The sequence below is a fragment of the Miscanthus floridulus genome, chromosome 12, assembly GCF_019320115.1.
Source record: "Miscanthus floridulus cultivar M001 chromosome 12, ASM1932011v1, whole genome shotgun sequence".
NCBI classification, from domain to species: Eukaryota; Viridiplantae; Streptophyta; class Magnoliopsida; order Poales; family Poaceae; genus Miscanthus; species Miscanthus floridulus.
This window is the reverse complement of record NC_089591.1, coordinates 50,085,836-50,102,549: the sequence shown is the minus strand read 5'-3', so window position 1 is coordinate 50,102,549 and position 16,714 is coordinate 50,085,836. Positions and strand designations below refer to the sequence as shown.

Genomic DNA, 16,714 nt, shown 5'->3' with positions numbered 1-16,714 from the left:
CAGTGGAACAATTTTGGGGTCGGACTCCACACGCAAGCCTCGCCAAAGTTTTTAAAACCCCCCGAGCTTGAAAAAACACTGGTAAAAAAAATATACAAGAGAGAGAATCTCTCGCTTCCCGTCGGAGAGGAGCGGTGGCCGAGCTGTCACGGCGGCGTCGGCGGCGCAAGCTGAGCGAGGTCCTGGCGGCGTCGTCAGCTCAGGGGGTGGCGCAGTGGTAACATGCGCGCGTGCGTGGTTTTGGCTGCCGGGAGGAGGGTCGGGCGTCGGCGGGATGGCGGCGTCGCTGAGGTGGTGGTGGACTGGTGGTGGTGGTCGGCGTGAGCCCTGTTGTCGCCAACACGGAGGGTATGCGTACGCCACTGCTTCATGTAATTTGTGCTTTATTTTCTTCAAGGTTTGATGAGCAGCCCACAGCGGAGCGAATTTCCTTTAGGGGGGATAATGGCTGAAAATCTGGGGATGGTGTCCACAAATCTAGTGTTTGTTAGCGTCCTACAAGCCTCTGTTGATGGGCGGGGACTGAACAGGGGATGAAACGATAGCCTATGGTTCCCATTTCCAGCGCTTTGACTGATTGGAGTGATTGCTTTGGGGGCCGAGGTGCCGAGGTGTTTGTCTCTCCTAGTGTTTTGTCATTTTGTAATATACGGCAATGTTTGGATGACAGGCGTTGTTTTGTTACATCTGGAAAGGGTTTGGTTGCACAAACCTGGAAGGCAATTCGTTCTGGAACAAATGCAGTCTATGCACAGAAGTGTAGCCTGCTTTCTACTCCTGTGAGCGTCTAGAACTATTTTGGGCCTCAAGGTTCCAAAGGAACCATTTTAGGCTCTGTCGAAATTGTTGCCTTTAAGTTTTTTCTATGAAGGTGCATATGCAGGGCTTATTTTTTTTTCTGATGCAAAACTTTGGTCTTTGATTCACTACTACACAGTAAATTTTCATTCCATTTCACCATTGAATCTGAACTAAGATGATCGTTTTTGTTTATTTGGCTAAAGATAGCACATTAGTACTCATGGAAGCTGGAGGAAAGAAATTCTGATTACTGAACCTTTTTCTGTTTGGGTTGGGAGGTGGGGAGATTACTATACTTAGTTATAATTGTCTCATTAATTTGTTCAGGCATCGTAGATATGGACTGATATATTAAAGGTACGTTGTTAACGAACAACCTGTACTTGCTATCTAAATAAAGCGGTGCCATTTAGAATGAACTGAACCTACATAACGGAAGAAAAAATGAATGCGTACGTTACTTTCTTAAAAACTGAGCGTCCTACGGACGTGCGAACTAATTGTGAAGAATTGGAAAGCATGGCTTAATCATTAAGAGTGCATTGTTCAGAGTGTTTTTTTTTTATCATCTTCCTAGTACACGTGTGGAAAGAAACCGCATTGTCTTAAATGCTAGTGATTTTTACATGTTGGCTGTATCCTTGAAATGGATAGTAACGTTTGGGTATGTACTCATGATTAAAAGATGATACTACCAAAGTAACTGAACCCGTATAAGAGTAATTACTACTCTAGATGCTAGTCATATTGCGTTGAATCCATGATGCTTTACATTTGATACGCTTTTTTTACCTATTGAAAAAGGTATTGTCTGCCGAAATAAAAGATGTGCATAAGTCAAAATAAAGACAAGCGTTTAACCACATATAAGAACATTACTATATTAACGGCATATTAATGAAGGGCAAAGCTTATGCATCCTCTTAAATTTCTAATGGGTAGATTATTGCTTATTGTGATGATACCTCCATGTACATGGTTCCATGTTACTTGTAACCCTGATAACAGTGTCATCAGACTGTAAGTTGATCAAAGATCTTTTTGTTTATTCCCCCTTTGAGGTGAAAGGCTGACCATTCGAATATGTACTGTCTCCCTTTTGCTAGTGATCTTGGAAATGCACAACTATCAGGTCCGTTGGTGCCACAGCTTGGGCAATTGAAAAATATGCAATATCTGTAAGTTTCCACATCCATGATTTTGATAATTTAGCTAATAGTTTCATGATGCCATATAGGTGCATCTTGCAATCCCAATATTGGTTTAGCATAATTGCTTAGTTTTTGTGGAGCTTCTGAAACATGTGTGCATGCTTTTGGGTGCATTATGTCTCCTTTTGTCTGACGCCCAACAGTTCTCACTTCTCTTACTATTTCTTACCGTATATATTTTCCAATAAATATATAGGTTGCCTTCGTGTTGAATTTATGTTTCATCATTTTGCAACAGAGAACTTTACAGTAACAACATAAGTGGGCCAATACCACCTGAACTGGGGAACTTAACTAACCTGGTCAGTTTGGATCTGTACTCCCTCCATATAGGAAATAAAAGTCGTTTAGGACATGATTGTGCTTACCAAGGTGTCATTAATTAAGTGGTATTTTTCCATGTTTACCCTTATTAAATACGTCTGTGGATGACTCCTAGACGAGAACGATTCGTAGCTGGACTGGTCAGGTGGGTGGGACTTGAGGCTTGCAGGCAGGGTTCGACTCCCTTGGCCGGCGTTTTTTTTGTTTTAACAAGATTTTGCTTGGGTCTGTGGAAAAATTGCATGGCACTGTGAACGTGCGGGTGGGATGGTTTGGCGCGTCGGTAGGCTGGTTTGGGCGTGTTATCTTCGATTTTGGCCGCTGTCGCTCTCGTTTTCGTTGTTTGCTGCTATTTTTTTCGCGTTTGCTTCGTTGGCGCTCACGGCATTTCAATTCTGGTGCGCACGAGTACAACGCTTGGAGTCCTGCTTATTCTATTTAAGACGCTTCGACGCTTGGAGTCCGACGCTTGCATCTACTACTTGCACGCCTAGCTAGCTTGCCTGCTTCTTAGCTTGTTGCTATCCTATACGACATGGCTTAGCTCTTGTTCATCTACTTCTTCCACTCTACGGCACAATGGCTAATTTCCTTCCTGCGTTTGATCTCAACGTTCGATTAGAAGACGATGACGACGGCGACGTTGCATTTGATCTCAACGACCCTCCGTTGGAACATGACAACGGTATTACTTGTTCGTCTCTTGTCCATTTTCTACCGTGCTATCTCTTCCTCTCAATCGTTTCTCATATCAAAAGGACTATTGTTACAGGATTTGATTTAAACTTGCCGCTAGATGAATTTGGTGCAGTCGATTTCAATTATCTACAAAATCTCGATGGTACGCCATTTTTTCCATATTATTTACAATATGCACATGCCGTGGCTATTACTATTATGCACATGCCGTGACAAATAGATGAATGTGCTTGTTTTTCTCACTATAAATAGAACATGTTGCCGAACAATAGTGCTTGTTTTTTCACTATAAATAGAACATGCCGTGACTAGTAGAAGAATGTGTTTGTTTTTTTCACTATAAATAGAACATGTTGCCGACCAAGAGTTCTTGTTTTTTTCACTATAAACAGAACATGTTGCCGACAACTAATGCTTGTTTTCTTTTAACAGAACCTGCTGGGGACAACCCCATCGTGCAAGAACAAGAGCAAGAACCCAACCGGAGGAAAGATATGACTGAAAAGCTCTGACAACAAGTTTACCAAGCTTTGTTGACTAGAAGCAATAATGGTACACTACACAAGAAAGATACTGCATTTGTTGCTGCTCAATTTGGCCTTCACATTCGGTCAGTTCAGCGTGTTTGGAAACGAGGTAAAACACAGCTTAAAAGCAATGTTCCGGTTGTGATTTCTAGTCTAAAGAAGGGTAGAGTTGGCCATAAAGCAATTCCTGTTGATTTAGAAGCATTGCGTAACATTCCTCTAAAGGAAAGAATGACTATAGAGGATGTGTGCGCCAAACTAAACATGAGCAAATGGAAAATTCAAAGGTACTTGAAAAAAGGATTGATTAGGCGCCACTCTAGTAGCATCAAACCATATCTCACTCAAGCTAACAAGAGGTCTAGGTTACAGTGGTGTGTTGACATGGTTAATAGGGAATTGCTTGATGATCCAAGGTTCAAGGAGTTTTTTGACTTTGTGTTCATTGATGAGAAATGGTTCTACCTATCTCAAAAATCTGAAAGCTATTATTTGCTACCCGAAGAAGATGATCCCCATCGGACTTGTAAGAATAAGAACTACATCCCTAGGCTCATGTTCTTGTGTGTTTGCGCTCGGCCAAGGTTTAGGGATGGGAATTGTATTTTTGATGGTAGGATTGGTTGTTTTCCACTTGTTCGTTATGAACCAGCTCAGAGAGGTAATGAGAGAACCGGCCATGTCCGTGGAGACATGGTTATGAAGCCCATTACTTCGATCACTAGAGAAGTGATCAGAGATTTTATGATCAACCAAGTGTTGCCTGCCATTCGAGCTAAGTGGCCAAGAGAGGATGTGGGCAAACCAATCTTCATTCAACAGGACAATGCACCTTCCCACTTGAAATTGGATGATCCGGATTTTTGTGAGGCCGCTAAGCTAGGAGGATTCGATATTCGCCTAATATGTCAACCACCAAACTCTCCGGATTTCAACATTCTTGACTTGGGTTTTTTTCGAGCTATACAAGCAATTCAATATAAGAAGAATGCAAAAACAATAGAGGCTCTAGTTCCAGCCGTGCAAGAGGTAATTTGCCCAAATTGTTCACACATGTTTCAATGTTTTCTTCCACAACAAATTTGCCCATTCATTCATTTCTTGCACACTTGTTTTGTAGGCATTCATGGAGTACTCGAGCCGCAAAGCAAACCGAATATTTCTAACACTACAAGGTGTTTTGATGGAAGCTATGAAGAAGAAAGGTTGCAACAACTTCAAGATACCTCACATGAAAAAAGAAACATTGGAAAGAGAAGAACGTCTGCCAACTTGCATCCCTTGTGATCCATCATTGCTACATGAAGCTGAGGCTACTCTTGCTGCATGAAAAAATTAGAATGATGCTAGTTAGCTTAAGTAGTAGAGTCATTCTCTTGTAACAATTAATTAGAACTAAATTTAGCCTGTGCTACTCTTGCTGCATGTAACAATCAAACCATATCTTACCGATGCTTTGGCATCATCCTTTCTCGGCAGCAACCAACCGTAATGCTCAATGAAAAGGTCGCAGTCCACCTCGACGCGGCCGGCAATGGCGTCACTCATGTAGTCCGCGTGGACGAGACCGCAGCGACGGCATGGCCTGAACCGCGAGTGTGCACGATTCCATGCTTCGCGGTCCTCATGGACAAGACCGCAGCGACCGCAAAGAAAAGCGCCCGGCGGCAAGGAATCCGGCACGATGGAGTCCGTCGCGATGGAGTCGGGCGCCATCTGCAAGTCCGGCATGGAGTCCGTCGTGATGGACTCGGCCTCCTTGGCCTCCGCCACCGTCGCGATGGAGTTCAGCGTGATGGAGTCGGGCGCCATCTGCAACTCCGGCGTGATGGAGTCCGGCACCGCCTCCATCTGCGAGTCCGGCACCACCTCCATCTCCAAGTCCGGCGTGACGACCTCCTCCGGTTCCTGCGACTCCGGCGGGATGACCTCCAGCGACTCCGGCGTGATGACCTCCGCAGCGACTCCAGCGCGATCTCCTGCGACTCCTCCGCACCCGTGCCGCCAGACTCCACGACGAGCACCACCTGCGCCGCCGAACTCCATGGCAAACCTAAACACTAAGCCGCGGACGAGCGTGAGAAAGCGAGGGCGAAGGCGAGCAGCACCTGCGCGAGGGCGGCACGTGTTTACTGCCTTGACGCGAGCGACGAAGCGGGCGGCGAGCGTGCTGGGAGTACTCCGTATTAACGAAGCGGGCGGCGAGCGTGCTGGGCATCGAACGGAGAACCAGCGGGCGCGCGGAACAAAGCGTCGCCAGGGGCAAACGCGTCCAAAACCAGCCCCTCAAGCCAGAACGACTTCCTTTTGCATGGATGTAGCGTCGCCCAGAACGACTTTAAATTTGTATACGGAGGGAGTACCTCAACAACTTCACTAGAGGCATTCCTGACACCTTGGGCCAACTATCAAAGTTGCAGTTTCTGTAAGTTAATTCAATTGCCCTGGTTACAGAAGTGATATGTTCATGTGGCATTGTCCATCAATATATGTTGATCCTGTTAGTATAAAGTATCTGATTGTTATTCGGTCATGATTTATCTGACAATGATGTGGAGAAATAGAAAGTTCTTACAGAACAGTAATATATGCATGATGTGCCCAACAATAGGTTTGCGCAAAGTTATCCTCCAAATGCACTCTTCACTTTGTGTTAGTAGATACTAAGGTTTTCATAACATCAATCATTCACTTGTCCATTTGTGTCTTTTTCTTTTGATTTTTAAAATGAAAGGCAAAATCCATTGTCTAGTTCTTGCCTTGTTACTTATTACATTATCTCTAAGCTTATCTATTGACTATTGGAAAGATTGTAACGTTTTTATTTCTTTGGATATCTACTTCCAAGGACAGCCGTCTTAATAACAACAGTCTTTCTGGCCAAATTCCGAAAACGTTGACCAATATCAACACTCTCCAAGTTCTGTAAGTTACCTGTTGCCCTTTTATACATCATTACAGCTGTTCAGGATGTTAGATAACAGCAAAAAGTGTTTTGACAATCTTGCAGGGATCTCTCAAACAACAATCTCTCAGGAGGGGTGCCATCAAGTGGTTCATTTTCTCTGTTTACACCTATAAGGTAATTTCTGGATGAATTTGGATGCTTAATTGCATCTTTTGATGCAGTTCTCCTGCCAGTTGAAAACAAAAACCTGTGTCTTCTGATGTTGACAATTCTAACCTTTTTATTACAGTTTTGCTAGCAACCCAAATCTTTGTGGCCCTGGTACTACAAAGCCTTGTCCTGGGGCTCCTCCCTTTTCCCCACCCCCTCCATACAATCCCCCATCACCAGCTTCATCAAAAGGAACGGTGATTGGCTGTATATTCTGTCATATCATGCTACTGTTTGAGATATGCATAAGAGCGAAGCACTGACATGATCAAACTATGGTACATGACATATCCTAACTGTGTTAATTCTGTTCCCTCAGGCGTGTCCAGCACTGGAGCAATTGCTGGAGGTGTTGCGGCTGGCACTGCATTTCTGATTGCTGTTCCTGCTATTGGATACACATTGTGTCGGAAGCGAAAACCTGAAGAGCAATTCTTTGATGTCCCTGGTCGGTATTATATACCACTGTGCAGTTGTTGTCATCTGTGCTATTCATTTCATTTATATGCTCTCCTTTCGATTCAGCTGAGGAGGATCCTGAAGTTCACCTTGGACAACTCAAGAGGTTTTCACTGAGAGAGCTTCAAGTCGCCACAGATTAACAATAGGAATGTCCTAGGAAGAGGTGGTTTTGGAAAGGTGTACAAAGGGAGAGCTCCAGTTCCAAACAGAAGTTGAATTGATTAGCATGGCAGTGCACAGGAATCTGCTTCCGCTCCGTGGATTCTGCATGACTCCTACAGAGCGGTTGCTAGTATATGCGCCTTCGAGGTACCTTATTCTTTCTCACCGCTCAAATCTGTTCTTCTGCATTTAATTGAAAACAAAGTGCTAGAAATTTGTGTCAAAAGCATGTAACCATTTTTACTTTCGTTTCTCTCTGTTTTCTGTAGTCCAACTTTAGTTTGCATATTTCTGATTTCATTCCTGATGCTTTGATTTTGTATAGAACGCACGTCAAATGATCCCCCTCTCGAATGGGAAACAAGGGCCAGGATCGCGCTGGGATCAGCCAGAGGTCTCTCTTACTTGCACGACCACTGTGATCCCAAGATCATTCACCGCGACGTGAAAACCGCCAACATCCTGTTGGACGAAGACTTTGAAGCCGTCATGGGTGACTTTGGCCTCGCCAAGCTCATGGATTACAAGGACACCCACGTGACGACTGCTGTACGTGGGACGATCGGACACATCGCCCCCGAGTATCTCTCCACCGGAAAATCCTCTGAGAAGACGGACGTCTTCGGCTACGGGATCATGCTCCTGGAACTCATCACTGGGCAGAGGGCGTTCGACCTCGCTCGTCTCGCGAATGATGACGATGTCATGCTCCTTGACTGGGTAAGTAAAGTACTGCACTGCAGACTGCAGTACACCATGAGGCATGAGCTGGCTTCGTTAAATGCTTGAAACCTGTGAAAGGAATGGAAAGAAATGAAGAAGCTGGTGTTATTGTCGTGGTTGCAGATGAAGGCGCTGCTGAAGGAGAAGAAGCTGGAGCAGCTGGTGGACCCGGACCTGCAGGGCCGGTACGCGGACCAGGAGGTGGAGTCGCTGATCCAGGTGGCGCTGCTGTGCACGCAGGGGTCCCCGATGGAGCGGCCCAAGATGTCGGAGGTAGTGCGGATGCTGGAGGGCGACGGGCTAGCGGAGCGATGGGAGCAGTGGCAGAAGGTGGAGGTGATGCGGCAGGAGGCAGAGCTCGCCCCGCGCCACAACGACTGGATCGTCGACTCCACCTACAACCTCAGGGCCGTCGAACTTTCGGGCCCGAGGTAGGCGATGACTGATGCGGAGGTAGATGATCGTCGAGGAGCTGAAAATTCCTTGTCTGTGAATATGACAGCAGGTAGTTTGGTGGTTGGTCCTGGATGATAGCTGCGAAAATTGTAGCTGAAATTGTGTACTCGTGTTCTCACCTGACTTCTGTAAGTTTTGGTTTTTTTTTTATATTATTAGAGAGCAGTATGACACCAGCCTCTGTTGAGCTCAGTAGTTTAATAGTAGTAGCTGCTTTTCGTTTTTGCGATGGCGTCCATAGCAGCCAGCACGTCGTTGTGGTGGCTGCGCTTGGTGACGCTCCGAACAGCGGGGTGACGAGCGTACGAGTTAGAGAGAGCAGTGACCTGCCGACTGTATCGTGCTGGGCGGCAGGCATAGCGCAGCACTGCTGCGGTGGGCGCAGCGCGCTCAGGCTGTCAGGCACGCATCGGTGGTAGACAACCACTCAGCCGCTCACCGATAAACAAGTCCACTGCTACTCCTACTGTACATCCATGCTGTGCGCTGGTCAGGCTACACCTGAACGTGCTCGATTTAACCGTCACATTTTTCTTCTTCTTCTCATAAGGTACGGCAGCCAGGACCCAGGATCAGGATGAATAATGCAACGTTGTTTCCCCAGAAATGGACCATGCAATTAGCAACAGCGTCTTGCAGCGCAGGCAGTCATCACAAGAACACAACCTACAGGCTACAGATAATTAAGGTCCTGTTCGCAGAGTGAGAGTTCTTGTGTTTCCAACGGGCCTTGAGCAAGAGCAAAGATAGACCGTAGAAGTACACCACTGACAGAGAACAATGGCTACTCATATACAGTACAACACTGACGAGCGTCCCTGACATCACATAGGTTTACATGCCAAGCAAAGAACAGAGAACGAGAACAAAAGGTTTGGCGCAAATGCCTAGCGAGCTGCTGACCAAAGGGGGGCAAAAAGAGCTGGGGATATGATCCATCCATCCATGTCCATGCATGAGCAGCCGTGAGTCGTGTAGACTAGAGGGAGGGCACCCGAAAGAACCTGCCGCGGCACATGCAGCGGTAGGCGATGGGGCAGGACTCGGAGGCCAGCGCGCACCTGAAGCTCACGATGACGCGCCGGCACGGGGAGCACGGCCCGCACGCGTGCGCGCAGTCCGGCAGCCGCGACCCCGTCGCCGCGCGCTCCTTCAGCCACCACTGCTGATCCTCCTCCACTACCACCAGCGAGCCGCCTTCGTCCTCGGTCCGGTCTGCTGGTTTGTAGGTTGCCCTGCTGCTGCTTGCGTGAAGAGCACCAGCAGCAGCCGGTGCCTCCCCGTCGAGTACACCGGCGTCACCTGGACCGGACGCACCTGCGCGTTTTACACGGAGAAGACGAACCATTGTCAGATCCCTGTTTGTTGTTTCAGTTGCACGTACAGTGAGTAAACAGGTTGCATTGTAGGAACAAGAAAAGAACGTCAGCGCGCGTGTTCAGATGCCACGTGTGCTGTCATGCCATCTGATGGTAGCGGAGGCGAGGCGAGCGACGTCGACCCGACACGTCAGCAGTACCTAGTACGGTTCATGTAGTATGTACTCTACAGTACGTCGGACCGACACTGCTGCAAGTTATGTTGTTCGAGCTTTTCCAAGTTCTGAAACATGAAAGCTGACAGCATTGAACTGACAGAGGGGAAAATAGTTACACAGCTCAGATGATCAACTTACGTGGTGTCGTTCTGACGCCGTCGGCAACGTGCGACGACGACGAACCGATGACCAGCAGGAGCACCAACACGACCGCTGCTGGGGTTGGAGTTGGAGCCCACCATCTCCGGCAATTACCAGAGGACTCCCGCATTCTCATTTCTCTCTTCCTAGTAGGAGCTCTGGTTCGACGAGCTAGCAGAAAGGCAAGAACACAATACGCCAAGGAGAAACACAGCAAGCTACCGATCGAGTTCGGAGGGGACGCTCTGCACTCTGCTTGCATGTGGCTATATAGGACACAGCAGGTGCATCAGAGCTTGGTGGAAGTGGCCATAAATAACTGGATGCATGCGCATGCGCATGCGCCGGCCGGGCGCTCGCTCACAGGATCCCCGGTTGGATTCACATGGAAACCCTTGCGCCGGCCCAGGCAGGGAAATCGACTGAGCACACGAAGACGACGATGCCGACAGCAGGCGACAACGAGGGCGGGCGACCAGGAGTTGTATTAGATGTGGCCGTATGAAGGTCGTGCGTGCTCGCACGCCTGCGCGCGAGGGGAAGCAATGGCGCGGAGGGGCATGCCTCGCTGCATAGTTATGGCTGGCTAGCTTGGCTCAGCTCAGAATCGCCGGGCGCGCCTCGCAGCGCGACGCAGTTATTTATTATGGCTGGCGCGCGTCATCGTCATCTCGGAGCGTTCTCTAGCTCGGTGCAGCAGCGCATGCATTTCGGTTGTGCTGCCGTTCTGCTCTGCTCCTGCTCTCAAGAAGTTCCGAACGCGCGTACAAAAAATATTCTTCTGCCAGCACGGTTTGGTTAATGAACAGATCCAGTCAAGCTGAATCGCTCGGCATCAATGCATCTGCGAGCTGCCATTCAATGGCAGCACGCAGGCAAGCTGCATATATAAATACTACTGTAATGGACCGGCTAGTACGATGCCGACATGCCATTTTGTGCGTAAGGACCGATCGATCCAACTGGACGTGGACATAAAATACGATCTATGTAGCCTAATTAAACACACGAAGAGAACGGGCCGGGTAAAATCTTGGGATAGATGAGTATTGGACGTTCGATGGGAAATTCAAAACCTATAATAACTACTTAAAATTGCTTTATGTTATTTTCTATCCACATGTGTTAAGTTAAAAACCTGAAACCTAATAATTATTATATCTTTTGTTAACTGTCCTTTTGTATATTGTTAAAGAATAATCCTAAGTCCTAGACTATACTACTCTTTCGGCGAGGCAGTCAGAAGTGTGCTTTTGTCACAACGAGACCATTAAGCATATTGTCTTTGAAAGTTGTTTTGCATAGGTAATTTGGGGTTGCATACAAGTGGCGTTAAATCTCCCCCAACCCAGTAGTAATTTGGGGTTGCATACAAGTTGTGTTAAAGACTAGAACGGTCACTAGCTTTGATAGTTCTAGGATTAAACGAAGCTTAAAATAAAAAAAAATGAGGAATGAAATTGACATTTTGAAAGTGCATGGACTAAACTAAACCTTAGGCGATAGATGGGGGACCAAAAATGACTATTCTGTCAAATTAAATAGTTGATGTAGAATCTTAGAACCATTGTAACAGCTCAAACACATTAGAGCAACTCGAATAGTTGGCTACCCAAAAATCATAGGTTTGGGGGTTGGAAAAGAGTATTGAGTGGAAAAGATATCATTGTAAGACTTCGTTCGAAAGCGCAAGGATCAACGTGGAATGGTGCCCAACCCCCCCCCCCCCCCCCCCCCCTCCCCCCCCCATCCATAGAACGAGGTCCACAACAGGGAGAGCAACCCCTCTAGTGCTAAAGGTGCATTCGGCTATAACATGACTTAGAATCGACCCACCCCATTCCCCACCGATCCACATGGTTATTCAGCATCGCCACCCCATGCCGGGAAAGAGTCAGTCGTGTCATGTGGTTCGCTCTTTGCTGTGTCCCATGCACCGCCGCCTCTCCCGTGCGCCGCCGCGGTCATCGACTTCTACAACAGCGTCGAGGATCCAAGCGCACCTCTTCCATCTCCACCACTTTGGCCCTACCACTTCCCCTTCTTGGCTCATTCCTGCCTTCTTGCTAGGGTTAGAGTGGCCGCTCCTCTAGTGATGATGGCTAGGCGAGCAGCGCGGCCTTCATCAAGTCTTCGTTGGGCACTTTGCTAATTATGAGCATCGAATTGGTACGGCCTTCCCTTCCTTTTTTTCCATGTGCAACCAGATCGAGGTTCTTTATTTCCTTGCATCATAGGATGCCTACTGCACTAGAGCTGTAGATCTAGCCTACCTCTGCTAATTTGGCAGTTTCAATAATTTTTCTGATAAATGTTATGTAAGTTTGTATGCATCTTGTGCTATTGTATGGTCTAGAGTGCATTTTGTGATTTGTCATCTATGAAGGTTTGGTACTTTGGTGAGTTTCTTTTGTGCTTTTCCATGTACCGTGTGTTACAAATCCAGCAAGATCACCAGTTCTGCTGGGGGTTTATTATATGTTAGGGACTCCATTGGTGTTTTCACGAGCCAGTTACATAGCTTAGGGAGCTTGTAAGATAATGTCAGGCCCATTTGTAGGCCCCGGGGGCTCTATTATCAAATACCAGTCCCAGCGTGGGAAATAATGAAAACCTCTCTTCTCACCTTTCCTATAAATAAAGGGGGAGAGGGAGAAGGTGGAGGAGGAGGCTCAACCCTGGATTCATTTGCTACTCTCTCATCTGTCGTTCACTCCCTCTCTCTATGTTCGGTTGCAAAACCAACAATTTTAATCAAACTCTGGATGGAATTCAAAAGTTGTTGCAACAAATGTCTTTCTTATCTAGAGATAAATTGTTGTTCACTTTCTGAACATATGTTTGGATGGCCTTATAGTAAAATTTTCAACTGTCCAGAAGGCCATTGTCATGTAAAATTTTGAACTGTCCAGACTGAACACATGTTTGATGCTTGTGAGGTATTATGACTACATACATTATTTTCACCCCTTCTCTACATGCACAATATAGCGAGTGTTTCTAATTGCTCTTACTATTTTCTACTCCAAGGTCCAGAACTTCTGTTCTTTGTCTCAATGGAACTCTTGGCTCAGAACATTTTACTTCATGACATATCGTATAGAGTTCACAAATCAGAGGCAGTGTACAAGGAGCTTCGTAAGATTAGAGAGATATCAAATAGAGTTGCCAAACTAGAGGCAATGTACAAGGAGCTTCGCAAGCTTAGAGAGAACCTTGGAAGTTCTATGATGCTTCATCTGAGTTCTGGAAGCTTGTTCTACAACAGGTTTTACGGCGGTTGACACTAGCAGGAGTTTGTACTCCACGTTATCGAGGAAGGGTGGGTACTGCCACATCTCCCATAACTGATTCAATCAACAATATTTTGGAACTAAAATTCGTATTTTGATTTAGGATTATAGCAAAAGCATATGGGATTCATTTCGACTCGTTTTGGTGGCTTGGCTCCTTGGTACAACGTGAAGGGAACTGCTAAGCATATAGAAGATCTAAAGGTGTGGACATTGTCAATGAGCGGGCTAGGACTGAGGAGGTTATCGCGGACCATGATGGTTAGATCACTGAGTTGGAGAGAAGAATGCTACATTAGTCTGAGTTGACCAAGAGGATACATAATAATTAATAAGGTAAAGAGTTTAATGGTGTGCAAAAGGGTGAGAAGGTTGAAGAGCTGAAAGCTCCCCATGGGAACCTATGCTAAAGGGGTATAGTGGATAGTTTGCTTGACAACTAGTTTTACTGATTAGACTATTGTGGCCTTGTTAATAATGATGATTTTATTGAGCAATCGTGGTTGCTTGACCTTGTCGTTGTTACTAAGGGTGTTTACACCAAAATTTGGGAAAAAGAACGCGGGAACTCAAAGCTTCCAAAATGGTGTCGATCAAGGAATCGATTGCATGAGGATCGATATCAGCTGATTCAGATGCGACACTAGAATTAGCTCTCTTTAAATGACGTCAACAGATAACGATAATAGGCTACGGTTGGCGCTGGGAAATACATATCGGACTCTACAAAAAGGAAAAGATTAGGGTCCAAGTTATCTTGAGTTAGGAATGTTTTCTTTTATACCAAAGATTGTAATGAGTCGTACTTGAGTAGGATTCATGGTTAGGCTCTGGGTATAAATATCAAACCCCGGCTATTGTAAAGGGACATCTAATCAATCAAATACAATTTACTTTTTTAGCTCCATGCCAACCCTTAGGAGTAGGAGTAGAGTAGATCTCGGTGAGTTCTTCAGCAAGCAAGGCTGCATCGGTCCGGTCGACCTCCGGCTTGTCTGTAAGTACCGTTATGGCTTATACTTCAGTTTATACGGCTGCATCGATCCGGTCGACCTCCACTGTGAACTCTAGTATAAGCTAGTTATCGACTCTTGTCTAGTTCAAGTACGACTGCATCGATCCGGTCGACCTCCACTGCTCGAATTAGATTAAGGTCAAGTTATCGGCTCTACCTAAGGGTGGCATCCTTCGGGTAGATTCATTAAGTTACCGATCTTGCTGATGTTCTTATTGATACTAGTTTGCAACAACATCAACTTGCCTAGTCGAGATCGATCTAGATCGGCCTTACATCCTTCTAGCATGTCGTTTGCTTTGTCACAATATGATGTTTCTTACTCTAAGCGATGGATATGTTTCATCGGCTGTTCTATTCCAATCTTGATCATGCATAGTACACGGTTAAGGCATGTATGATTTTGAAGATGTTTGCTGGCTAGTTAAATCTGGTCTATAGTTCGCTATTATGGCTATAACGATCCAGTCGATCCCCACTGATGGCACTGTAGGTTGGAGGATGCTAGTTAGTAGATTTGCTCTCGATTAATGCGTGACCTTAACTGTTTGCTATGCCTGCATCGGCCAAATAGCCGATCGCCTATGCGTTAACGCCTATAGTGTGTTTACATGATTCTGTTAACCGTGAATAGATCTGTTTACTTTAAAGGTTTGGTTTGTTGTCTTTATCACGGTTGCATCGATCCAGTCAAACCCCACTATTAGAGATAGTAGGTTAAGTCTGATGAGTCTATAGGTTTGTCCACGTGAAATAGTCGATTGTTCACACGTTGTAGTCCCTTTTCACCCGAATCGGCTATTTCAGCCGTTTCACTTGAGCCTTCATGTATAGCATGTCTTTCAGAAAGCCTATCGAAGTATAGATGGTTTTATGGATTTTTTTGTTTTAGTTTGTTATTATTATCATAGCTGCCTCGATCCGGTCAAACCTCACTATTGATGGTAATAGATTAGATTCAGAGCGTTTGTAGGTCCATTTGTATTAGATAGTCTATTCATTTGCATGTTATATCCTTTTTTATTAGATTTATCGGCTCAATGATTCACAGTGGTGAAAGCTCTAGTTTGGTTTTGGTGAATTGATAAAACCCTAAGTACTAACCTAGTTTATCAAGTGATCATAAGATAGGTAGCACATTCCAAGTGGTGAAGTAAATGAAGATCATAACATGATGATGTTACCATGATGATGATCAAGTTCTTGGACTTGGAAAGAAGAAAGAGAAAAACAAAAAGCTCAAGGTAAAGGTATAAACCGTAGGAGCTATTTTGTTTTGGTGATCAAGACACTTAGAGAGTGTGATCACATTTAGGTTTGATAGCCGTACTATTAAGAGGGGTGAAACTCGTATCGGAATGCGGTTATCAAAGTGCCACTAGATGCTCTAACTCATTGCATATGCATTTAGGATCTAGTGAAATGCTAACACCCTTGAAAATGTTTATGAAAATATGCTAACACATGTGCACAAGGTGATACACTTGGTGGTTAGCACATTTGATCAAGGGTGGTGAAGTTTGGGAGCAAGGGTAAGAAGCTCCACCGGCGCCATAGACAGAAAAGAAGGTCACTGGAAGTGACCGGACGCTGGTCTCAGTTGGACCAGCGCGTAAGGTCAGGTGTAGCAGCAAAGACGCTGGCGTCGGTCAAACTGACCGAATGCTGGGTCGCTCTACGACCGGACGCTGAAGGGCTGTGTCCGGTCATGTTGTCGGTCGACACAGTGATTAGGGTTAAGCACCGGACGCTGGGCTGTGTTCGGTCAAGCATGACCGAACGTGTTCGGTCGGTAAAAACACGTTTTGGACCCTTACTGTAAACGACCAGACACTGAGGGTTCAGCGTCTGGTCAGCTCTGTCAGAGCATCCAGTCAACATTTCGACCATTGAGATCAAGCGTTCACTAACGAATGCAGGAGACACGTGGCCGCCATTGGGCAACCGGACGCTGAGGAGCAGCGTCCGATCAGTTGGACCAGAGCGTCCGGTCAGCCCGTGTTATGCCTAGTGAAGGGGTATAACGGCTCTATTTCGTGGGGGCTTCTATTTAAGCCCCATGGCTGGCTGTAGCTCAAGATCTTTGGCCATTTTCATTGACATAGCAACCTTGTGAGCTTAGCCAAAGTTCTCCCACTCATCTCCATCATTGATTCATCATCATAGTGAGATTGGGAGTGATCCAAGTGCATTGCTTGAGTGATTGTATCTAGAGGCACTTGGTGTTCGTGTTTTGCTGTGGATT

General features: G+C 46.0%; 1 protein-coding gene and 1 pseudogene across 1 annotated transcript; one reads left to right on the top strand and one right to left on the bottom strand.

Annotated features, from left to right (window-relative positions):
• The first annotated feature begins 1,411 nt into the window (after positions 1-1,411).
• LOC136497095 (LRR receptor kinase SERK2-like) lies at positions 1,412-8,537 on the top strand (annotated as a pseudogene).
• An 881-nt stretch (positions 8,538-9,418) lies between these two features.
• Positions 9,419-10,297, bottom strand: LOC136496547 (uncharacterized). The gene is made up of 2 exons (XM_066492250.1): positions 10,159-10,297; positions 9,419-9,800 (listed from the first exon to the last, which is right to left on the bottom strand). The coding sequence occupies exons 1-2, from the start codon at positions 10,295-10,297 to the stop codon at positions 9,463-9,465; spliced, it is 477 nt and encodes a 158-aa protein (XP_066348347.1). The 3' UTR covers positions 9,419-9,462.
• Positions 10,298-16,714: the final 6,417 nt, after the last annotated feature.

What these genes read in the sequence shown, in the direction of transcription:
- LOC136496547 (XM_066492250.1), bottom strand. Translation starts at nt 10,297, where the DNA reads ATGAGAATGCGGGAGTCCTCTGGTAATTGCCGGAGATGGTGGGCTCCA. An exon ending in CGGCGTCAGAACGACACCAC is followed by an intron (nt 9,801 to 10,158) that starts GTAAGTTGATCA and finishes TAAAACGCGCAG; the next exon opens with GTGCGTCCGGTCCAGGTGAC.